Below are 19,980 nucleotides of genomic sequence, written 5' to 3'. Positions count from 1 at the left end.
GGCCTGGAACACAAGGTCTTTGTTACCTAACGTGCTAAATTTACATTTAGCCAGTAATTTATTCCAGAAGACGGAAATAAATTCTATTTATAGGATGCTTTTTTTGTGTTGTTGTTGTTTTTTTACACACCAGTCGACAACCCGAGGAACTGTCTGCATCTTGGCTGCTTCAGTCCAGCAAATATGATCGCTTTCCTTCACATTTGACTCAATGCCTGTGACAAGTTTACATGTTTTCTCAATTGAAATGGAGGGAAATGCCATTAATCTGTTACAATCAATCAAATATGCTGGTGTCTGTGTCTTTTACGAAGACATCTCCGACCTTTTGCCTTGTTAGCATCAAGCTAACATGAAAGGGTTAAGCTACGTGTTGTTTTTTTTTTAACATCATAATGTGCTGGACAAGTCTTCATTTTTGCTCTGTTAGCTTAGCAACATTAGCCATGCCATAGTCTGTGTGTGTGTTTTGTAACTCTCCAACAGTGGCGTATTCCCTCGTCACTTATTCGGCAAAAATCTGCTCAGCCCGCCAGTGCCTTTGCGAGATACAGTAAATATGTTCTTTTTGCCGTCTGGGGAATTTCCCACTGCACAAACAGGATGGCAGCGGCCGCCATTCCCGAAAGGGAGTCAATAGCGCTTTAACGCTAGGCCGCAGCCTTGTGCACATGTGGCAAAAATACTTCCACAAAAATACTTCCACTCTCTCCACGGTGTCAACATCATCCATGCCTGAAAAAAATCCTCACATTGGCTGATGTTCAAATCAAGCGCGGTATCAGCGGGAATTATTATTTCACAACCACCCCTCATATAACCAAAGTACGGTATTAGTACGATGTGCGTGCGTGTGCGCATCTAATGAGGTGTCATGAGAAGAGCGCCTGTATGCTGCGACTGCACACTTTACCAGAACATGTACACCCCCTTTAAAATAAACACCAGTTAATTTCCCTAGTGCCTATATGCACATCCTGAGCTGGCACTTCACAGGTTGTGTACACGCACAAAACACACACACGTTCTCCTTTTCACCTCTTTTTGTGTGTGCTGTCATGCCTGCTGTAATTAACGCAAGATCCTCAGGGTTTGTGTGGAAGATTACAAATATCTACAGAGGCCTATTAGAGCTTGATTAGCTGCTGTGCTAGACCGAAAAAAAAAAATCATATATATATATGTTTAGGCTAAGGGTCCTAGGGTGAAGAAACTCGACATGCATTTTTAGACTTCAAAAAAGTCGTGATGTTTTTTAAAAAAAATATTTAAAAAAAAAAAAACATCACTTTACGTCATGTGGACACTAAAAAACACAAAGACTTGACTTAAGTCTTTGTGCGCGTGGAATTGATGGACAACAAAGCAAGGCATTGTCTGACTGGTGCATTCTGGGAAATGTGTTCATATTTCTTTCGGTGAACAATTTCTGCTGAAATAGAGCTTGTGCGACAGCGTGAAGCACTCTGATAAAAACACTCTCACTCACGGTCTCACACACAAACAGAAATGCACATACACGTCGCTATGGCAACCCGCGAATCCGTGGCCGTTTTGATTGACAGCCGCCACAGCTGGGATGCAGACGAGGACGCCGCGAGTGCGACTGAGCTGCCATTTTGAATATTTCGACACCCCCGTAGCTTCAAACAAGGGTGGCAAATTGTTAGCAACCGCTCCTGCAAACATGTTAATTGAATGCAAACGCAGTCCGTGTCCTAACTCTTTATTCTTCATCATATATGGACTTAACAATATGTTAATGCATGGCTCTCCGAATAATATCACTTGCTTGCTGTCAACGGAAACCCATCGAATCTAATTAACAGTGCTGTATGCCGCCCACTAAAAAGTAGGTCACTGCCTGCGTCGCACGTGTCCTACCGGTAGCGCCTTACTATTAGGATGACCGCTATTATTATTGCTATTGTTCTATTTATGTTTTTTTGGGGGGCCCATAATTAAAACATGGCCCACATTAGAAGATTAAGAGAAGTATTTTTTTGTTATTTTTAATTGTGATGCAATTTTTTTCTTATAGAAAAATTTTATGATCTATGACACAATTGTTTCGAACTGAAATTGCTTACAATGCATTATCACTTTTAATTTTTTTTTAACATAATATACTATGACAAGGTTCAGGAATGAAGCAGATGGGGTGCGGATCCCACAAATGCAGACTCAGACAAACTATGAACCAAAAATATTGATAGAAAGACGAACGACTGACCAAGTATAAACAGAAATCGTAAAGTTAACCAACACGTAATGTGGATTGGCGCCACCTGTGGAACTGGAGTAGTACATTATTGTGAGAATTTCTGTTTCTCAAACGCACTTTTTGAAATTATGATTTGGGCTTGGTGATTGCCTGCATGCAGATAGAGGTCAGAAGTTCCTCTTAAGGTGTCCGGTTTGCTGCGAAGCGACGGCCGAAGATGACCGCGGTGTCTCATGAGAAATAAGACCAATGGCTCTCATGCAAATGAGCCGTTTCTTAAATTAGATATGAGTTATGGCTTGTAATTTGGCGGCTGATGCAGCGGAGTCAGGCGAGGACAAACCCAGAGTGCATCTCAGCGGTGCTGAAATCACACGGAAGAGGCTGTTGCTCATTTATTAGGGCCGGATAGAAAGTTAAATTACTTAACCTTTTTGTCCATCACATGCGACATTTAATTCCTTCTTCCGGTCTCTCATTGACCTAAATAGTGACCTAAATTACCTTTATTGTGGGATTTCCGCAATGGAGTAATAATTTCTTGAGAAAAGACTTTTGCCTTTCATAAATAAAGCTCCGCGTGGCCTAACAATTAGATACTTCTGTCGTTAAATCAGTTTCACTCAAAGCAGTTTGTGGCATAACAATCGTAAGTTTGTGTCATCAAGACAATTACTCTCGCATTGTCCGGCTTGAAAATCTCACATTTGTTTTATCAGGACGATGGTTCTCGAAGTAATTTGTGACTTAACAATCACACGCTCGTGTAGTCAAAACAATCACTCTCAAATCTTATGAGTCATAACAAACTCAATAGTGAAGAATATTGCTCTCATAAAAATTTGTGGCATGACAATCACGCACCCTTGTGTTGTCAAGGTGACTGCTCTCAAAATGGTGGCATAACAACCACCCTTGCAGCTACTTCATGTGCGGCTAGTGGGTCTCACGCGTTGCCAAGACAATCGCTGTCAAAGCTGTGTGGCATAACAATCACATGATCATGTATGTAGCCTTGTGAGGAACACGGGGAAAAATATTCATGGTAGCAAGTCATAAATGGAGCTGACGGAAGAAGAAAAACGATTACAACCTCCATAATTATTTTACAGAATGATGATTGTTAGTATTATTTTTTAAAATATTTAATTTTTACTTTGCAGTGCTTGCCGACGCGTGGCCACGGCTTCGTCCTGGACAAGTACAAGTGTCACTGCAAAAAAGGCTTCTACCACCCCAACCGATTGGCCGTCACTGGTAAATAAGTCCGCCGGCGTACTCCAAATGTACTCACCAGCGCCCCCTGTAAGACAAAAAAAAATAGCTGGCATGTAAACGTAGACTCTTTGAAGGGGCTCGGTGAATTAATCTTTTATCATTTGTATATTCAGCATATCATCATCATCTTTCCTGAGCTAACATTTGTGATCCTCGTTCGGTGTGCGTCCTCACGGTCGTGGCCTAAGAGAGCCCCGTTGTCTCTCCGTGTTCACACAAGCCCTTCCATTCGTTCTTAACCCCATCTGACCGGCGAGTGTCCCCCCCCCCCCCCAGGGGCTGGCGGGAGGGACAGTGGGCCAAACATGGACGAGTCACCCTCCAGCGACTGCCTGCCATGCCGGCCGGGCTGCGCCTACTGCAAGGACGACACGCCGTGCGCGGCCGGCAAGGACGAAACGCTGCGCACCGCCGTCATCTCCTTCCAAAGCCTCTGCGTCCTGGTGGTCTTCGTCAGCATGATGCTGGTGTACCACTTCCGAAGGAACAAGGTAATGCGGTTCACGTGTTAAGAGTCGACACATCTCCTGTGTCGCAAAAACGTGAATTTGTGCATGTTTGCGACTCATAAATGAGACGGCGCACGCTTCGTTTGTACGCAGAGTATCCGAGCGTCGGGGCTCGTCCTGCTGGAGGCCATCTTGTGCGGAACGCTGCTTCTCTATTTCCCGGTAAAGCCTCTCTTCACACACGTTCTTGCTAATCTTTTTCTATGTGTGCACACGTGTGTGTAATTACGAGAAATCTTTCAAGTTTCTCTCGGGTTCACTCAAGGTCAGAATTTGTGAATCCTTGTTGCCGAGCAGATTTAATAGCAAGTTGATTTCAGGTAGATTTGCTCGGGGGGCTGTTGGCCATTACTTTACACGCCAATATAACCAACGGGCTTTTATTTTGCGGGACAGGCATCCAAACAGATCGATACAAAATGAAAACACTGGCAAGGAGCATGGAGTAGACATTAGAATTCCGAGCTGATGTCGCCGCATTTAACGTTGTGTGACGTTGACCCAGGCAACTTACTGAGATGCAACTCAAAGTTCCGCATGTGAACGTGCCGGGTTACAAAACAGTCTCTGTAAATTAGCTTTTGGGCAGCTGCATGGAGCTGACATACGCATGCCTTTCGCAGCCAAGGTGTGTGCGTGTTCGTGTGTGTGACGAAGTGTCTGTTGGCCGCCTGCTAAGTGCACACATAGTTGGCCCGTAAAGGCGGCAGCCTGTCGGGACGACCATCTGTTGAGAAGGTGGTCATGCTGCTTCAGATGCTCACTTTTTTTGTTGTTGTTATTTAAAAAAAAAAATTTCCCCCACTTCGAGACATTTCGGAAGATGCATTCAACTTAATAATTAAACTAATTCGAACCGGCGACAGTTCGTTTGCAATCGTAAATAGGGGTGATTTTGATCTTCCGCAATATCTATCTATCTATCTATCTATCTATCTATCTATCTATCTATCTATCTATCTATCTATCTATCTATCTATCTATCTATCTATCTATCTATCTATCTATCTATCTATCTATCTATCTATCTATCTATCTATCTATCTATCTATCTATCTATCTATCTATCTATCTATCTATCTATCTATCTATCTATCTAGTCATGCCCTTTCTAATATTTTGACACTATTGTGCAGCTCAGAAACCAAAATATGACTATTACTGGGACTTATGTCATAGGGGTCCTTCTCTGCCTCTTCTTTTGTCTTTAATCATGCTGCAGGTCTTTCGGTGTAGCTCAGTGCTGCCGGGCATGTTATGGTGCAATATGGTACTACACTGATAGCACGTAACTTGAGATTTTGACTTGCCTGTATACTGTAAAACCCCATGACAAAGAAAATCAGTCTGCAATATAGCCTGGGAACACCGTGTAGGCGATATAAATGAGAACAAGGCATTTGGACCGGCGGTGTATTATTGGCTGAGGAAGAGGGGAATGGAGGGGTAGGGATGGTTGGGGGGGGGGGGGGGCGGGGGTCCTGTGTGTAAAGCCGCTGCAGTGATGATGGCGCCCACTGCTAAAAATAGACGCTTACAAATGATGGAACAAAAGGCCAAATCGTCAAATTCTGCAGTAATTTAGTCAGGTAATGCAACCTCGGCGCAGGTAACCGGCTGTGATCTGGAGAACAAGGTAAAGAAAAGGGGTTTGGGGGGTGAGAAAAAAAAACGCATCTCCTCATATGCAGCAATGATGCAGAGATTGATCTCTCCGCCCCGCCCGTAGCGTTTCCACGTCGCGAATCCCACAAGAGACTCAGTCGGCTGCCATGTTGAGATGCATCGCTGCCGGTCTAAAAATAGACGCCCACCGACGCTTCTATTTGCAATAATTCCGCTCTTATTTAACAGCTGGAGACACATTACATCCTGTTCCCGTGGCTTTATGAAGCACACAGATTTTTTTTTTTCTTCCCCCAGGATTGTGTCTCATCCATCCAATAACTTGCCGCCCCCGCCCCCCAAGATGGTGTAGGATACACAAGGAGCTATTTGTGTCTGACTTGATAATGAGATCCTCTTCTTGTGTTGCATTTCGTATCAGCATTTCTTTTTTGTTGTTGTTTCTGTTTTTTGGGAATCCACAAGGTGGCTAAAAAACAGTTCCAGTGAACGCTTGCTATATTGTAGTTCTTATGTCCATATATGTGCAATGTCCTATTTCTTCACAAACAAGTACTATTGGTTTAAAGCACAGGTGTCAAAGTCGAGGCTTGGGGGCCAGATCTGGTCTGCCACATCATTTTCTGTGGCCCGTGAAAATCTCTCCCAAAAATTCTTTGATGTACTAAATAATAATATTTATAATAATATTTCTTGTTACGAAACCCCTTATGACAGTAACTTAAACAACAGTGGAGTAAACTGTATGCTTCTTGTCATAAGGTGACAAAAATGAGTTTGACACCCCTGGTTTAAAGTGTTGAGAATAGTGTGAAGACAAGAATGGTCCAAAATCCAAAAGGGTTCAATGTGAGCAGGTGTGAGATGATCCTTTTCCCAAGGGTCTTTTGTGAATTGTCTTTTGGTCGATTAACAACAAGTCTTCATGACCAGACCAAAACCATGGTCCACTTCCGGTCTAATGCGAAAAATGTGTCGTCGTCTGAGACCACGATGTCACCTGAGCTGACAGATCATGAAACCCGCTGGGTCGTAGCTCGGCTCTTCTAAGCGCTACTGGCACCCGCCCCCCCATCCCACTACCAGATTGAGGTGAACTCGCCACCTGGCTTCCCAAGCCCTTGCCTCCGCTTGGTGTTGAGACCGACATTTTCTTTCATCAACCCACGAGGAGTGTCTCGCAGGCGATGGGGAGTGAAGTGAACAGTGGAAGGCGGGCGTCGGGACCGAGCCGGGTGTAATTTACACTCGGCCCACCTCGGTAGGGGGTGGCGGGGGGTGCAGAAACCATTACCTCCTCTCCGAAATGACTCCCCAAGACACCCCGCCCCTCCCGCGTGGCAGCCAGTGTCGGCTTTCATATAAAAATGGATCAATCGCAATTACTCTCCTCCTCTTTTGCCCCCCCCCCCAACCCCCCATCCTCCGCCACCTCTCTTCTTCCTGCTCCTGCCTCCTGCTCGCTCAAACAGGAAGTGCAGGTTAAAGAAGCAAGCCCGGAATGAACAGGCGATGATGAACAGAGGAGGCGGACAACGTCACCTTGTATATCGAGACGCCTGTGACTCACAGTCGGTTTTGTCACACGTTGGGTTCCGAAGAAAAACTGATGACAAATATGCTGCGAAACAGACATTCATCGTCAAAATAGACAAGAAGTGCAGGTTGGAAGCAAGCCAGGGATGAGCAGAAGATGATGGATTACTTGGTAGATTTTCGCCCATCTTGGCCATGGCAATCCACAATTTTTTAAAAGTTCTCTATTGGGTTTAGGTCCCTTGTGCTCATCTCATGTCCTGAAAGTAGCTCTCAGACAATCGTGAAGAAATGACCATGGTGTCACTCAGCTCAACACAATCGATTTAATCGTTGATTTCAACCCAATCTTCTATCCGGCACGAGTATCTAACGCGCTCGCGAGCTTCGATGGCCGATCCGGAAGACGTAACGTGCATTTCAATTCGATTTGTTGTGTTTCTTCGAATAAGCCGATTGACTTTGTGCTCGTCTAAATTGATGGCAAACCTCGAGCATGCTTCTTTTAAAAAAATAAAAATAAAATAAATGTTCCGGTATAATCAAAGAGCTCGCCAGCTGCCGTCGACGCAGCCGGTCGGCGTGCGTCACGGCAACGTCCCCGGTGGCCGTATCTCAGCATGCAGCCAGCTGAGAGCTGATGCAAAACGTGGTGAGCGGTAAACGGCAGCTGCAAATGACAGATGCCTGTTTGGATGTTTGTGTCACCCTCGCTTGGTCACTAGCGTTGATGCTACTGTGCCAATGTTGAGATTGTGACAGATTTGAATTGGTTGAATCCTGAATGGGAAATATTCACACTAAAGCTATTTAGCATGCTGCTAAATAGCTTTAAGCTATCGTTAAAAGAATGTACAATACTCCATACGCATTCCGCAACGGCGCTCCATCCCCAACACTCAACAGCACTTAGCATGGATTATTGATGAAAACCTTGAAAGGACAACGTCATCTTGGTCCTCTTCTGGGAAATGCACTGTCTGTCCCGGAAGATGACCTCTGACCTCCCCCGAGTTGTCATGTCTGTCTTTGTTTTTGTTCCAGCTCCAGCTCCAGCTGGAGTGGAGGGCGTTTCCCTCCAGCAGGCTCACCTGTTTCTTGTTCCCACTGAAAGCCTGGCCCACTATTTCAGGACTGCCAAGATGCCTCTTCTCTGTCAGATTATTGACCTCGCTTTCTGTTTCGTACCTAACACCGAGGACACTTAGCTGGTGCTTGAGCGGTTATGTCATGCTATGTGATCTGTGCTCCAATAGTAGTGTTTAGCCTTTTGACTACCTTTCCTTAGCTGAACTGAACAACTGAAGATGAAAAAAATAACTGCATGAGAAACTACTCTGATAATTGTACCCAAAACGTTACTCAAGTACCACGTTACTAGCCACATGTTTTTTTTCCTCTTAATAAGGGGAGTGACGAGTTTTTCTCCCCAGCTGCCTTTTCCCTCGTCTCATTCTCGCACTCCCCGCAAAGATGAAAATGCGTCAGCAAGCTGCCTAGCGCCAAACGGGCCCCCGCCAACCTCTCCTGTGCCGTGAGGAAAGCCCAGCATGTTGCCGTATATTCAGGAGCATCCCTAAAACGTCTGAAACGGAGTCGAAGTACCATTCGCAAAGTCACACTCGAGCACTGCGTGTGAAGTCCACATGCGCATTGTTTAGACTTGTGCTTGTCCCTTAAATGACTCCGACCGACTTCAAAATCCACATTTCGCGTCCCGCCTGCGGGAATCTATTAGTGCCTCAGCTAATCCGATTAACAATCCCACGAGGGGAAATCTCAGCACATCTGCAGCGCAATGATAATCATTGCCATTTAAAAAACAAATCTATTTTGATGCCTTTGTAATGCCCCGGGTGTGTTATTTGGTATCAGGACCCCTTGGAAGTGCATGTGAGGGGCGACGTTATAAACCCTCGCTTCTGTTACCAAATATGTTTCCCAAGCTACTTAAACACTGAATCGTGAACTTTTTAATTTGTATTGCACCACTGATCACGTTATCTCTGCCCGATGACTCTGCACATTGTCGTCGCATGGCCCTCATTGGGTGGTACTCCTGCACAATGGCACGCTTACATTACGGAAAGTCGAACCGTAATGAAATAACGATTCAATTCCCAAATCTAATACGTTGTATTTTACAAGCGTGACCTTAAAAGGCATAGTGTAAAGAGCATCACCGCAACATGAGGAGGACTTTTTGTGCCAGCCTTAGTTGCCTTACTCTCTCTTAGTTGCCTGCCTCTGCCTCACTGTTGTATGGTGTTCCACTGGGTTCAATCTTGGGGCCCTTGCTGTTTTCTTTGTATTTTGGGGTCCACCTTAAGAAAGCATGGTAGTTCCTTTCACGACTATACGGATGACAGCCAACTTGCAGATTACGAATAATCACTTATCTCTTCTGGCTTGTGCGTCCAGGTGGGCATCCTCTACTTCCAGCCCAGTGTGTTCCGCTGCATCCTGCTGCGCTGGGTTCGACTGCTGGGCTACGCCACCGTCTACGGAACACTCACCCTCAAGTTGTACAGGTTAACACACACGACACAGCAAGTGACCTCACTGAGGTTTTTCTTCATCTGTATGACTTTTTGGGTGATGAAGAGAAAGAGTCACGGGCGCGCTGGAACCTATCACAGCTGTCTTGAGGAAGGCCAGATTCGAACACATGACCTCTGCACTGTGAGCCGGACATAGCTAACCAGTCGTCCACCGTGCTGCGCTGTACAAAAAACCTTTGGTTGACAATATATTACATGAATCCATTTTTCATGGGGGAGGGAGGACACGGTGAGTGAGGAGGGGGCTCATTAGCGCCGTCCGATGCTGCTTTAGCAATGCGCATGAAGGGCACAGACTAATAATAGCAGCGTGTGTTTGTGCGTGTGTTTGTGTTTGAATGATGATGCCTTTGGAAATCACCATGTCTCTTATTTTATTGACACTCATCCTTAAAAGCCGCCGTCGTCTGGAGCAGCTCGTTGTTGTAAAATGACAAATAAAATTACAAATGATTTCAAACTCAAAAGTGACACAGTCGCAAAGCCCTTTTCTAACAGATGCGGAAGAAGGTCTGCCCTCTCCAAAATTATTCCAACTCTTTCCTGCCTTAGCCTCACCCACATTGGAGCGCACCGTAAACCAAACAATATGTTGGTATCTTTTAATTTTGGGCTACTGAGGTTAACGAGACCTAACGAAACCAAACCGCTCTGTGTGCAGGGTCCTGAAGGTTTTCCTGTCGCGCACGGCTCAGAGGATTCCCTACCTGACCAGCTGGCGGGTTCTGCGTCTGCTGGCCATCATCCTCCTGATAGTCTGCTGGTTCCTGGTAGCCTGGACGTCGGCCGTGTGCCAAGTCGCCGACAGAAAGTTGGCGCTGATCGACGTTGGCTACACGCCCAACGGACTGCAGTTCAGCATGTGCCTGCTGGATCGATGGGACTACATGATGGCCGTCGGTACGACAAATACTTTGATTTCTTGTCTGTTTATCAAATATATTTTGATAAAAGGGAATTATCTATATCAGAGACGGGAAGTTTGAACAAAAATACTGGGACACGCGCAAGAAGTTCCAACAAAAGTATTGGGACACCCACCGTCATCCCCGACAAATGCATTGGGACATTGACAGGAAGCTGGGACAAAATTTACTGGGATGCCTAAAGGAAATGACGTCAATGTGGCATCCGTGCAAAAGTATTGAGACACCTACAGGGAGTAGTACAGGAAAATCTAAAACAGAGTTGAGAAGTAAGGATGGTGCTGATCCAGTGGATGATTTGCATATGGTTTTTACATTTGCTGACTCAAGCAACATGAATAAAAGGCTTTTGTCTCACTTGAAAAACAGATAGAACCCCGCAGCCTCCCTACCAGTATGTGTGTGTGTGTTTGTGCATGCATGTAGAGTTTAATAAGGACGCATGGGGGTTACATCTGACGCTCATAAATTACACACTCGCCATAAATCTCTCCCATTTCGTAAACAGCGCACCTGCATCGGTTTGTTCATTTTATTCCCACCCGAAAAGATTGACGACGACACAGCTAAAGTGCAACGTCAGCGACACTGTGTCCATTTCGTCTGAATTCGTTTCACTCTGCATAATCTCCATCTGCCTTGCACACACTCATACGTCTCTGACACTCACAGACCAGGACATTTATTGCGACTATTTGTTATGCAAGTCGGATGTTCTTTCATGGCAACAGGCATTGCAAAATTATCGGAATTTTCAAAGTTTGGAAACTTTCCATAGGATTTGACCAGAAATGTTTTCCAAGCGTATCGAGACATTTTAGACATTTTCTTTGCTGGTGTGTGTATACATATTGTTGTCCGCAATGCGTGGGAAGGAGTTAATTTGCATAAGTGATGCGATCCTTTTCTGGCATTCAGCCGAGTTCCTGTTCCTGCTGTGGGCGGTGTACCTGTGCTACGCTGTGAGGACGGTGCCGTCCGCCTTCCACGAGCCTCGCTACATGGCCATCGCCGTCCACAACGAGCTCATCCTGTCGGCCATCTTCTACGTCATCAGGTAAATCGGATTAATGGTTAGGACCAGGAATGAACATCGCTTTAAATGTCTTTTGTCTTTTAGGACTATTTGCCTTTATTTTAGCATAAGCTAAAATAAAAGCTAAATACCAAATAAATGTACTGTATTTTCTGCACGATAAGGCACACCTAAAAGTATTCCATTTTCTCACAAGCCCACAGTGCGGCTAATAATCCGATGCGCCTTATATAAGGATCTATATTATGAGTTTTTTAGACATAGTATTTTAAATGTTCCGTGCACTTTGTTACAGCTCCAGCGATTGTGAAGGCTCGACATAAATAAAGCTGTATTGTATTGTATTCCCTTTAGTGTAGCTCCATCCAGTGGATACATAACGCAAGCGCACCCACTACTGTAGCGCCTACTCTATGCGCCCAATATATGAAAACAGATTTAGAATATGCCATTATTCACGGTGCGCCTTATACTGCGAAGCGCCTTATGGTGCGGAAAATACGGTAAATGTAATTAATCAGACATTATTTATTGTAAAACAGATACATTAATTGCTTTTGTTTATGAAATAAAAATAATGGGAAGAGAACTTAGAAAAAAATGATATTAAATCACAATCGCAAGGGTCCATTGCTGTCTGAATTAGGAATCCGATCAGACTGACATGGCAACACAGTAAAGCTGAAATCTGATTGGACAAAAAAAATCTACCATCCACATACATTTAAAGGAAAAAGTGCAGCCAAGAGAAACATTATCATATGAAGACATTAGACTGTTGGGAATAAATGAATACAATTTTATGGACCAAATACTGCGGTGCGCCTTGAGGTGATTGATGGAAAAAAAATGCATGCATGGCATCTTGTGAGGCTTCAAGCCCGCCACACTGCAAGAGAATAGCTTCCATAGGAGACTCGGGCCTAATTGGAACGGTGTGTTGACTCTGACTCGTTGCCACAAGGGAGCAGGGCCCTATGCAGTATACGTCGGGGCTTGTTAGAAGGCATCCGGCCTCCATTTGCACCTCCTGTGGGAGCCTGGGGGTGGCCCGCTAAATCTGGTCACCTCTTGTTAGCCCGCCATCATGTCCAGGTGGGAGGGCTGTAAAAAAAAAAAAAAAGAAAAAAAAAAACAGGCAGAGAGGAGACGACAGTGCTGGCAACTTGAAATGAAAAAGAAAACACGCTTGGGCATTCATTTGTCGCAAAAGCTGCTCATGAGCCTCCCGCTTGAGTGAATTAGGAACAAAAATTGAGAAATTAAGGTACTCGAAAGCCCACTAACATTCATAGTGTCGACAAAAGAGACCGTTATAGGCCACGCACCTTAATGAATTTTGGAAGACGGCTGTAATTTAGTCTCTTCTGCTTCCTGTTTCCTACTTCCTGCCCCGACAGGTTCACGCTGGCTCCGGAGCTCCATCCCGACTGGATGCTTCTGCTCTTCTTCACGCACACGCACCTGACCGTTACGGTCACGCTGGGCCTGCTGCTCATTCCTAAGGTTGGTTTACGTCAGGTTACATCGGTGTACACTTTGGCGCTTCATTATTGATTCCTTACGGGACAGGTGTCAAAGTCGAGGCCCGTGGGCCAGATCTGGCCCGCCACATAATTTTATGTGGCCCGCAAAAGGAATCCAAGCATGTCAAGTTCCATGCTGCTTACTAAAGTCTGAATCAAAATTTCTAATTGTCACATGTAATCCAGAATTAACAGTCATTATTCTTGATTTCTGATTTGAAAACTAGTTGTTCATAAATTTGTTATGCGCGTGTATGTAATATGTGGAGGTGATTAAGCAATTATATGGTTTCCCAAAATTCATAACGGCCTTCCAAGGCAAACCGGTTTGTAACTACAATGTGGGCTGCGACAAAAATGAGTTTGACACACTTGCCTTACGGGATAGCTTGTTGTTACTACTATGTGATGCTATGCTATGATATGCTAAGCTCTTAAAACTGTCAGATCAAAAATAATCCAGTTTGGATCAAAAAAGGGCCTATCCATTATTTGGCACAATTTGACCCAACGTTTTAGGTTGTTTTACAAAACAACACAGATAATTAGGGTCATTTTGTCGTAAACAAAAAAATTTGGGTGAAAAATGGACCAATCCACTACTTGACCCAATTTCTTGAGTCAAATTATCTGAAGAAATGGATCGGTCTGTTTTTTACCCAAATACACTGACATGATTTTTTTTTACATCTATAGAATATCATTTTGTTTTTATTTTATTTTATTTTTTTTGTTTTCTTGTGGTAGACTGCAAAAATGAACCGGCAATCCACAAGAATAATAATATGTATTTTTTTTTCCCCACTCCATGTGAGATGCTCATCCACACTGTTATCTTTTCGACCATGTGCGCACAGTTCCTGTTCGCGGGCACGCAAATGCGAGACGACATTGCCTCGGAGGCGTACGAGGACGAGCTGGACATGGGTCGCTCGGGCTCCTACCTGAACAGCAGCATCACGTCGGCGTGGAGCGAACACAGCCTGGACCCTGAAGACATTCGGGTGAGCTTTGGGGGCGTGTCACCTGGACCTTTTTGCCCTTCCGCTGCTGCTCTTGACTGTTTCTAACCTTGCCTGTGCGCTCCCGCAGCAGTACTGAGCCATGGCAGTTTTTTATTATTGCAGACGCCAGAGGAAACGGGCCCTCTCAGTTCTATTAATGGCTGTGGCGTAAGATCATGCGACAGTCTTTGGGAAAAACGTACCAACGTGAGCAGAGGTTTCTGTTTGTCTGTTAGAGCTGAAGAAGTCTCTCTTGCTAACCTTGTTTAGGATGCACTGAGGTGGGGCGGCTGCAGTCACATGACTCGACTCTTACGTCTGCAATTTTGGGCACCTGGCTAAAAGTTAGGATCGACTTGGTTTGACTTTGACTTGGCCTTCATGAAACATCGCTTGACCAAACACGACTGAACTGAACAACCGAAAAACAAATTCCAATTGGTGACCCCCCCCCCCTGCTGCACACAGAAAAACTGCAACCCCTTGTTGTTCTGTGAATTGCCTTGGCACTGTAACTGCAGTCATCCCTCACCATCTCATTTCACTTTTAAGAACTTCAAATCTTTGATATCATATGTCCAAATTGTATTTATTTATTTATTCTATCGCAAATGGATATTTGTAGACAACATAGCCCATCTTCGCAGTCACATATTCTTTATCATCTGCAATGCACAAATATGATCACCCCGCCTTAACTGAGGAGTTTTGACCGGCTTCACGTACATCCGTCCGTATATCCACAAAGTCCGTTGAATTTTTTTTGTATTCCACTTCATCATGTCGTCATTATATTTAATAGTCGATTGTATTGCCTCATTTTTTTTTTGGCCATGAAAGATCATGTGATACAACACGGAATCTTAGACTGGCTACGTGCGACGCACCTACTGTATGACTTGCACACATGTGACTTGACTCCCACCTCTGTTTCGCGAGCGACGTACAAACATAAATGCATATTGACGCCACTGTCTGTTGACGCTCGCTCGATGCCGTTCGCTCCATCACAGACTTGATCATTCGGGAAGAGAGCTCAGAGGCTGTTTCAGAGCTAACGCTGACTCCATTCGTACGTTTCCTCAGTTGTCCTCAACTGTTGTGTCTTTTTTTTGTCTTTTAAGCACGCATGCCAAATTCTGTAGTGCATCAATGGAGGACTGTTTGTAGTCACGTGTCATGAACTTGTATCGCATGTGCAGTAGAACGTCTGCTCGCACCTCCCGCCCCTCAGTAGATAATACAATGGCACCTTGACTTATGAGTGCCCCAACTTAACTCATTCAGAAACCAGCCAATTCTGGACCAAATCTGAAAAGTCGTTTAAAAACGTCTTTGGGAGTGAATGAGTTAAGAGTAGTTGTGACAGGTTTGATTATAATTTGCGTCGACTAAAATGGATGCCTTCGGGCTCGCATTGGGATTGTCGACGGCTGTCACCTTGTTTTCGGAGTTCGGGTCACGTGACATTGTCAATGCGAGCCCGAGGACACTTTGATTCTTCTTCCACAACCGCTTCAGTCGTGAGGGCACAGAACATGAAAATGTATTAAAAACCATGACGGGGTGGGGGGGGGGGGGGGGGGGGTTTCGGCAGTTGGAACGGATTCATTCGTTAGCAGCTCGGCCACAGAACAAATTCAACCCGTCAAGTCAAGGTACCACTGTATCTGTTGTTGTGTCGGATTTTCGGAAACGGCGCCTGACCGCTTTGCTCTCCTGTTTTCCCCTCCGACACGCAGGAGGAGCTGAAGAAACTCTACTCCCAGCTGGAGATTTACAAGAGGAAGAAGATGCTGGCCAACAACCCCCACCTGCAGAAGAAGCGAAGCTCCAAAAAGGGCCTGGGACGCTCCCTGATGAGACGCATCACCGAGATCCCCGAGTCGGTGCACCGCCAGTGCAGCCGTGAGGAAAAGGACGGCGGGGAGCACGGCAGCAATCGGAACAGCATCTGCGTTCTGAAGAAAAACCCCTTCGATCAAACGCACCCCGCCAAACAGGCCAAGGAAGAGACCCCGAAAAACAAGGTGTTCTCCTTGAAGAAGTCACACAGTAGCTACGATCACGTCCGAGACCCGAGCGAAGACTCGAGCAGCTCGGCGACGGACAAGACGGAGGTGAGTGCCATGGAAGGCTCCCTGCTGGATGCCCTGATGGGCAAAAAACTGGTCAAGAAAAAGTCCCGGGAGAACCTCAACGCCCCCAGCGAGTCCACGGAGTCAGTGCCTCTGGTCTGTAAATCGGCCAGCGCCCACAACCTGACCGCCGACAAGAAACCCCTCCACCCTCGAGCCTCAATGCTGCAGAAATCCCTCAGCGTCATCGCCACCGCCAAGGAGAAGACGCTGGGCTTGGCCGGAAAAACCCAAAGTGCCGAGGACGGTCCCAAGAAGGCTCAGCCGAGAAGCAAAGATGAGAGCGAATCCAAGAACCTCAGTGCCAAAAGCAGAAACGTCAAACAACCCGCCGTCTCCTCCGATCCGGTCAAGGGGAAAGACCTTTACAATGTCTCCGAGGTGTGTCCCTGGGAGGTGGAAGACCTCCCGACACCTTCGGAGAACAAGGTCCAAAAACATGTGTCGATAGCGCCGGAAGAAACCACCACGGTACACGGGGGCAACATCAAGGGAGGCAAAGCCCAAAAGCAGACGCTCTCGGATCCCAATTCCTCCGGCATCAAACATTCCAAGGAAGCTCAGTGGACCAACACCGCAAGAGCGGACGTCTGTCCTTGGGAGGCGGGAGGAACCGAGAGCCAAAGCGGTCCGGCTTTCAGTCCAAATAAGACAGACGGGGAACCTCCGTCCAAAGCGGAAAACGCCAAAAGCAACCGGGCCGAGGTTTGTCCTTGGGACTTTGGAGAGCCAACGGTAGGGATTTTTCCCGCAATGACTGTGTACACTCCAGGAAGGAACACAATCCCAGATGTCTCCAAGACGGCTAGCTCGCTTAAAGTCGAAGTTTGCCCGTGGGACAATCCTGCGTCCCCTAGTTCTGAGGGCATGCCCAGCCCATCTCGGAGTTCCAAACCCAAGGAATCCCCTTCCAAAAAGAAGGGAAGCCGATCCACGCGGACGCTTGAGAAGGACAAATCAAAAGATGGCCAAGGCGAGAAGAGTCGAACGACAGCCAAGGACAAGAGTAAATCTCCCGAGAAACGACAGAAATTAGCCGAGGTTTGTCCCTGGGACGCCGACGGTCATCAGGAGGCGGCCGTCGTCGAGAAACGCAAAAGCGCAAACGTCGGGGCGGCCAAAGTCAAGAAGGCTGAGGTTTGTCCGTGGGACTTTGAAGACGTGTCGGAGAAAAGCGGCTCGGACAAATCCGCCGCAGCCAGGAGGAGCAATCCCGATCCGGCGAAGAAGGCCGACGTTTGTCCCTGGGACTTTGACGATAAGACGGCGTGACACTCAGCCTGAACGGACCAGTGATGCCCTCCGAGGGTGGCACGGGTGGTCATCTGACCTTTGACTCTTCGTAGGTGACTTACAAAAAAAAAAAAGTCAATTCTGTTCCACGAGTTGCCTTCCTTAACGACGTTCGGTTCCTGTTTTGCGTACTTTTGACGACCACACCTTTTACAAACGACACCGATGAGCATTCCAGACGATCGCAGGGAAATCCTGAATCCTACTCGTAGACCAATTATGCAAGTTTCCATTCTTCACCGAAGCAGTTTTGTGTGTCTGTACCCGAATCAGAGGAGTTGTTTTATGAAGTCACAGAGGAATTACGAAAGCTCAAGAAGATTCAAGGCCGCACAGAGGCACGTCGGTGTTCAGCGTTTCGGAATCCAGTCACGTCTAAAGCACTTTAGCCAACTCCATTCACCGACTCTTCATCTTCTCACATCCTTTCTTCTCTTCTAGTTTGCTATCGATTCGATTGACGTTCTGATGTACTGTATGTGCCTAAAGTGAGGAACTAGCCTCCTCGCCTCATCCTTCGTCCCGACGCCATCGCGAGCCAGCGGCGTCCTGCTCGGCAACAAACATCAATAATCGTGTCCTGCTATGCCAACCTAAAACACTAAACATCCACGGGATCGTGTTCAACGCAAACATACCTTTATTTATTGTATTTATTTATTTTTTTGACGTCTTGCGAAGAAGAAGCAGCACTGCCATGTTGACTTGTACTGCCCCGGCGATCACCGGCCAGCCGTACGTTTTTAAAAAGAAGTTGCCCTATTTTGGAAATGCGTCGTCATTGGTTTGATTTCGACGCTTGAGATTTGCTGTCTGACGTTGAACTTCGATGGACCGCCATCGACGTTTGAAAATAAATAACTAAATGCATGGTCAACAGTTAGAAATTATTTCAAATATATAACGCCGTGTTTCCAGATGAGAGCGACAACACGTAATAACGCCGCGGTATTTCGTCTTTCACATCCTGGGAGGGTAGACGTAGACGTCGACTTCCCTTGTAGCGCGTCATCCACCAATCAGACCGAAGAACCCCGTTGTCAATCAAAATCTGACCACGCCTCCTCTTGCTACCACTACTACTCCTACTATTACGAGTACTACTACTACTACTACTACTCTTACTATACAATGCTGTAACGTCGTAAATCTTGTGGCTTCTGCATGAATTCGAGAAATTAGTCGGACCAATGTTTCACTGCCCTGGATAGAAAAAAAAGATGTTTATGGACTGTTACGAGTTGTATAGTGAGTGACTGTGTCTCTGACCCACTGTATTATGTGCTTGTTGTGACGACGACAAGCTTATAGCATCCATATATGGCAAAACTTTGGTAGATTTCTATTGTGTTCTTATTGTGATAGCATGTACAGGAAAGAAAAAAAAGATTACCTCCTCTGCAATAAATATTTATATGAAAAAAAACAATTGGATGCCGTTCCTCATATCCAGATCCGAAAGTCGAGACAAAAGGAACGTCACGGACGAGTTTTTAATGTGACGTGTGCTCTCGTCGCAACATAAGGAAAAAAGAACAAGGACACGGGACGAATGTGAAACTTCGTCTGAAAATAGTCGTTCAAGAATAAAGTAATATTATGGGGGGGGGGGGGCATACTGTGACAAGAAAAAAAGTCAGCCCAAATAAAGTCCATAATGTGGCAAAAAAGTGGAAATGTAACAAGAAAAAAGTCGTAATGATAAAAGGGGTAGATTTTTTCTGAGAAAAATATGTGATGAGTACATTACGCAAAAAAATCCAATTCATTTTGTGTGCTAGTGCTCGAGTTTAATCTCCAGTGTCAATGATGATGACGATTAGGACGAGCAGGCCCTTTTTAAAGTGTCCTGCATCCAACAGCCATCGGCGTCTTGGCCAACTTCCCGAAATGCTTTTACGTCGGCTCTTTTGGGAGCGACGCCAAGAAAGGGCAAATATAAATTTAAAAATAGATGTCAGCCACTTTCAAAATTACAAATTATTTTTATTGAATACCTTCACCTAAAACAAACTTACAAACCTCTCCAACAATGGATGAATACGAAATGATGCCAAAATTCCCACACGGACTTTTTGAAAACTATTCTTCTCGCTACATTGACTGCTAAACTTTTGTCATCACTTTTCAATCGGGTTATGGTCATTACAAGCAAAAGACGCCACCGTAGCAGCTCTTTTACATTGTTGCACGGTCGGCGCTTTGGCATCGAGAAAAAAGCAAGGTAAGCGGCGGCACAGCATCGCAAACATATTGTTAGCATTGATTTGGGAGGGGGAAAAAATCAATAAGGTGACTGCCAAGCCAAAGACAAGAGATATGA

General features: G+C 45.6%; 1 protein-coding gene across 1 annotated transcript in view; it reads left to right on the top strand.

Annotated features, from left to right (window-relative positions):
* gpr158a (G protein-coupled receptor 158a) overlaps window positions 1–19,086 on the top strand; it is a 30,533-nt gene extending 11,447 nt beyond the window's left edge. The window contains exons 4-14 of the mRNA XM_052053704.1: window positions 3,388–3,481; window positions 3,779–3,993; window positions 4,105–4,173; window positions 9,595–9,704; window positions 10,287–10,325; window positions 10,396–10,634; window positions 11,579–11,717; window positions 13,097–13,202; window positions 14,080–14,226; window positions 14,350–14,433; window positions 15,969–19,086. Coding sequence (XP_051909664.1) covers window positions 3,388–3,481; window positions 3,779–3,993; window positions 4,105–4,173; window positions 9,595–9,704; window positions 10,287–10,325; window positions 10,396–10,634; window positions 11,579–11,717; window positions 13,097–13,202; window positions 14,080–14,226; window positions 14,350–14,433; window positions 15,969–17,636 — 2,910 coding nt within the window. The 3' untranslated portion in view covers window positions 17,637–19,086. The remainder of the gene's footprint in view (window positions 1–3,387; window positions 3,482–3,778; window positions 3,994–4,104; window positions 4,174–9,594; window positions 9,705–10,286; window positions 10,326–10,395; window positions 10,635–11,578; window positions 11,718–13,096; window positions 13,203–14,079; window positions 14,227–14,349; window positions 14,434–15,968) is intronic.
* Window positions 19,087–19,980: the final 894 nt, after the last annotated feature.

Source organism: Hippocampus zosterae, chromosome 20 (assembly GCF_025434085.1).
Source record: "Hippocampus zosterae strain Florida chromosome 20, ASM2543408v3, whole genome shotgun sequence".
Classification (NCBI taxonomy): Eukaryota; Metazoa; Chordata; class Actinopteri; order Syngnathiformes; family Syngnathidae; genus Hippocampus; species Hippocampus zosterae.
The sequence above is the reverse complement of the archived record's forward strand: the minus strand, read 5'-3'. Positions and strand labels throughout refer to the sequence as shown.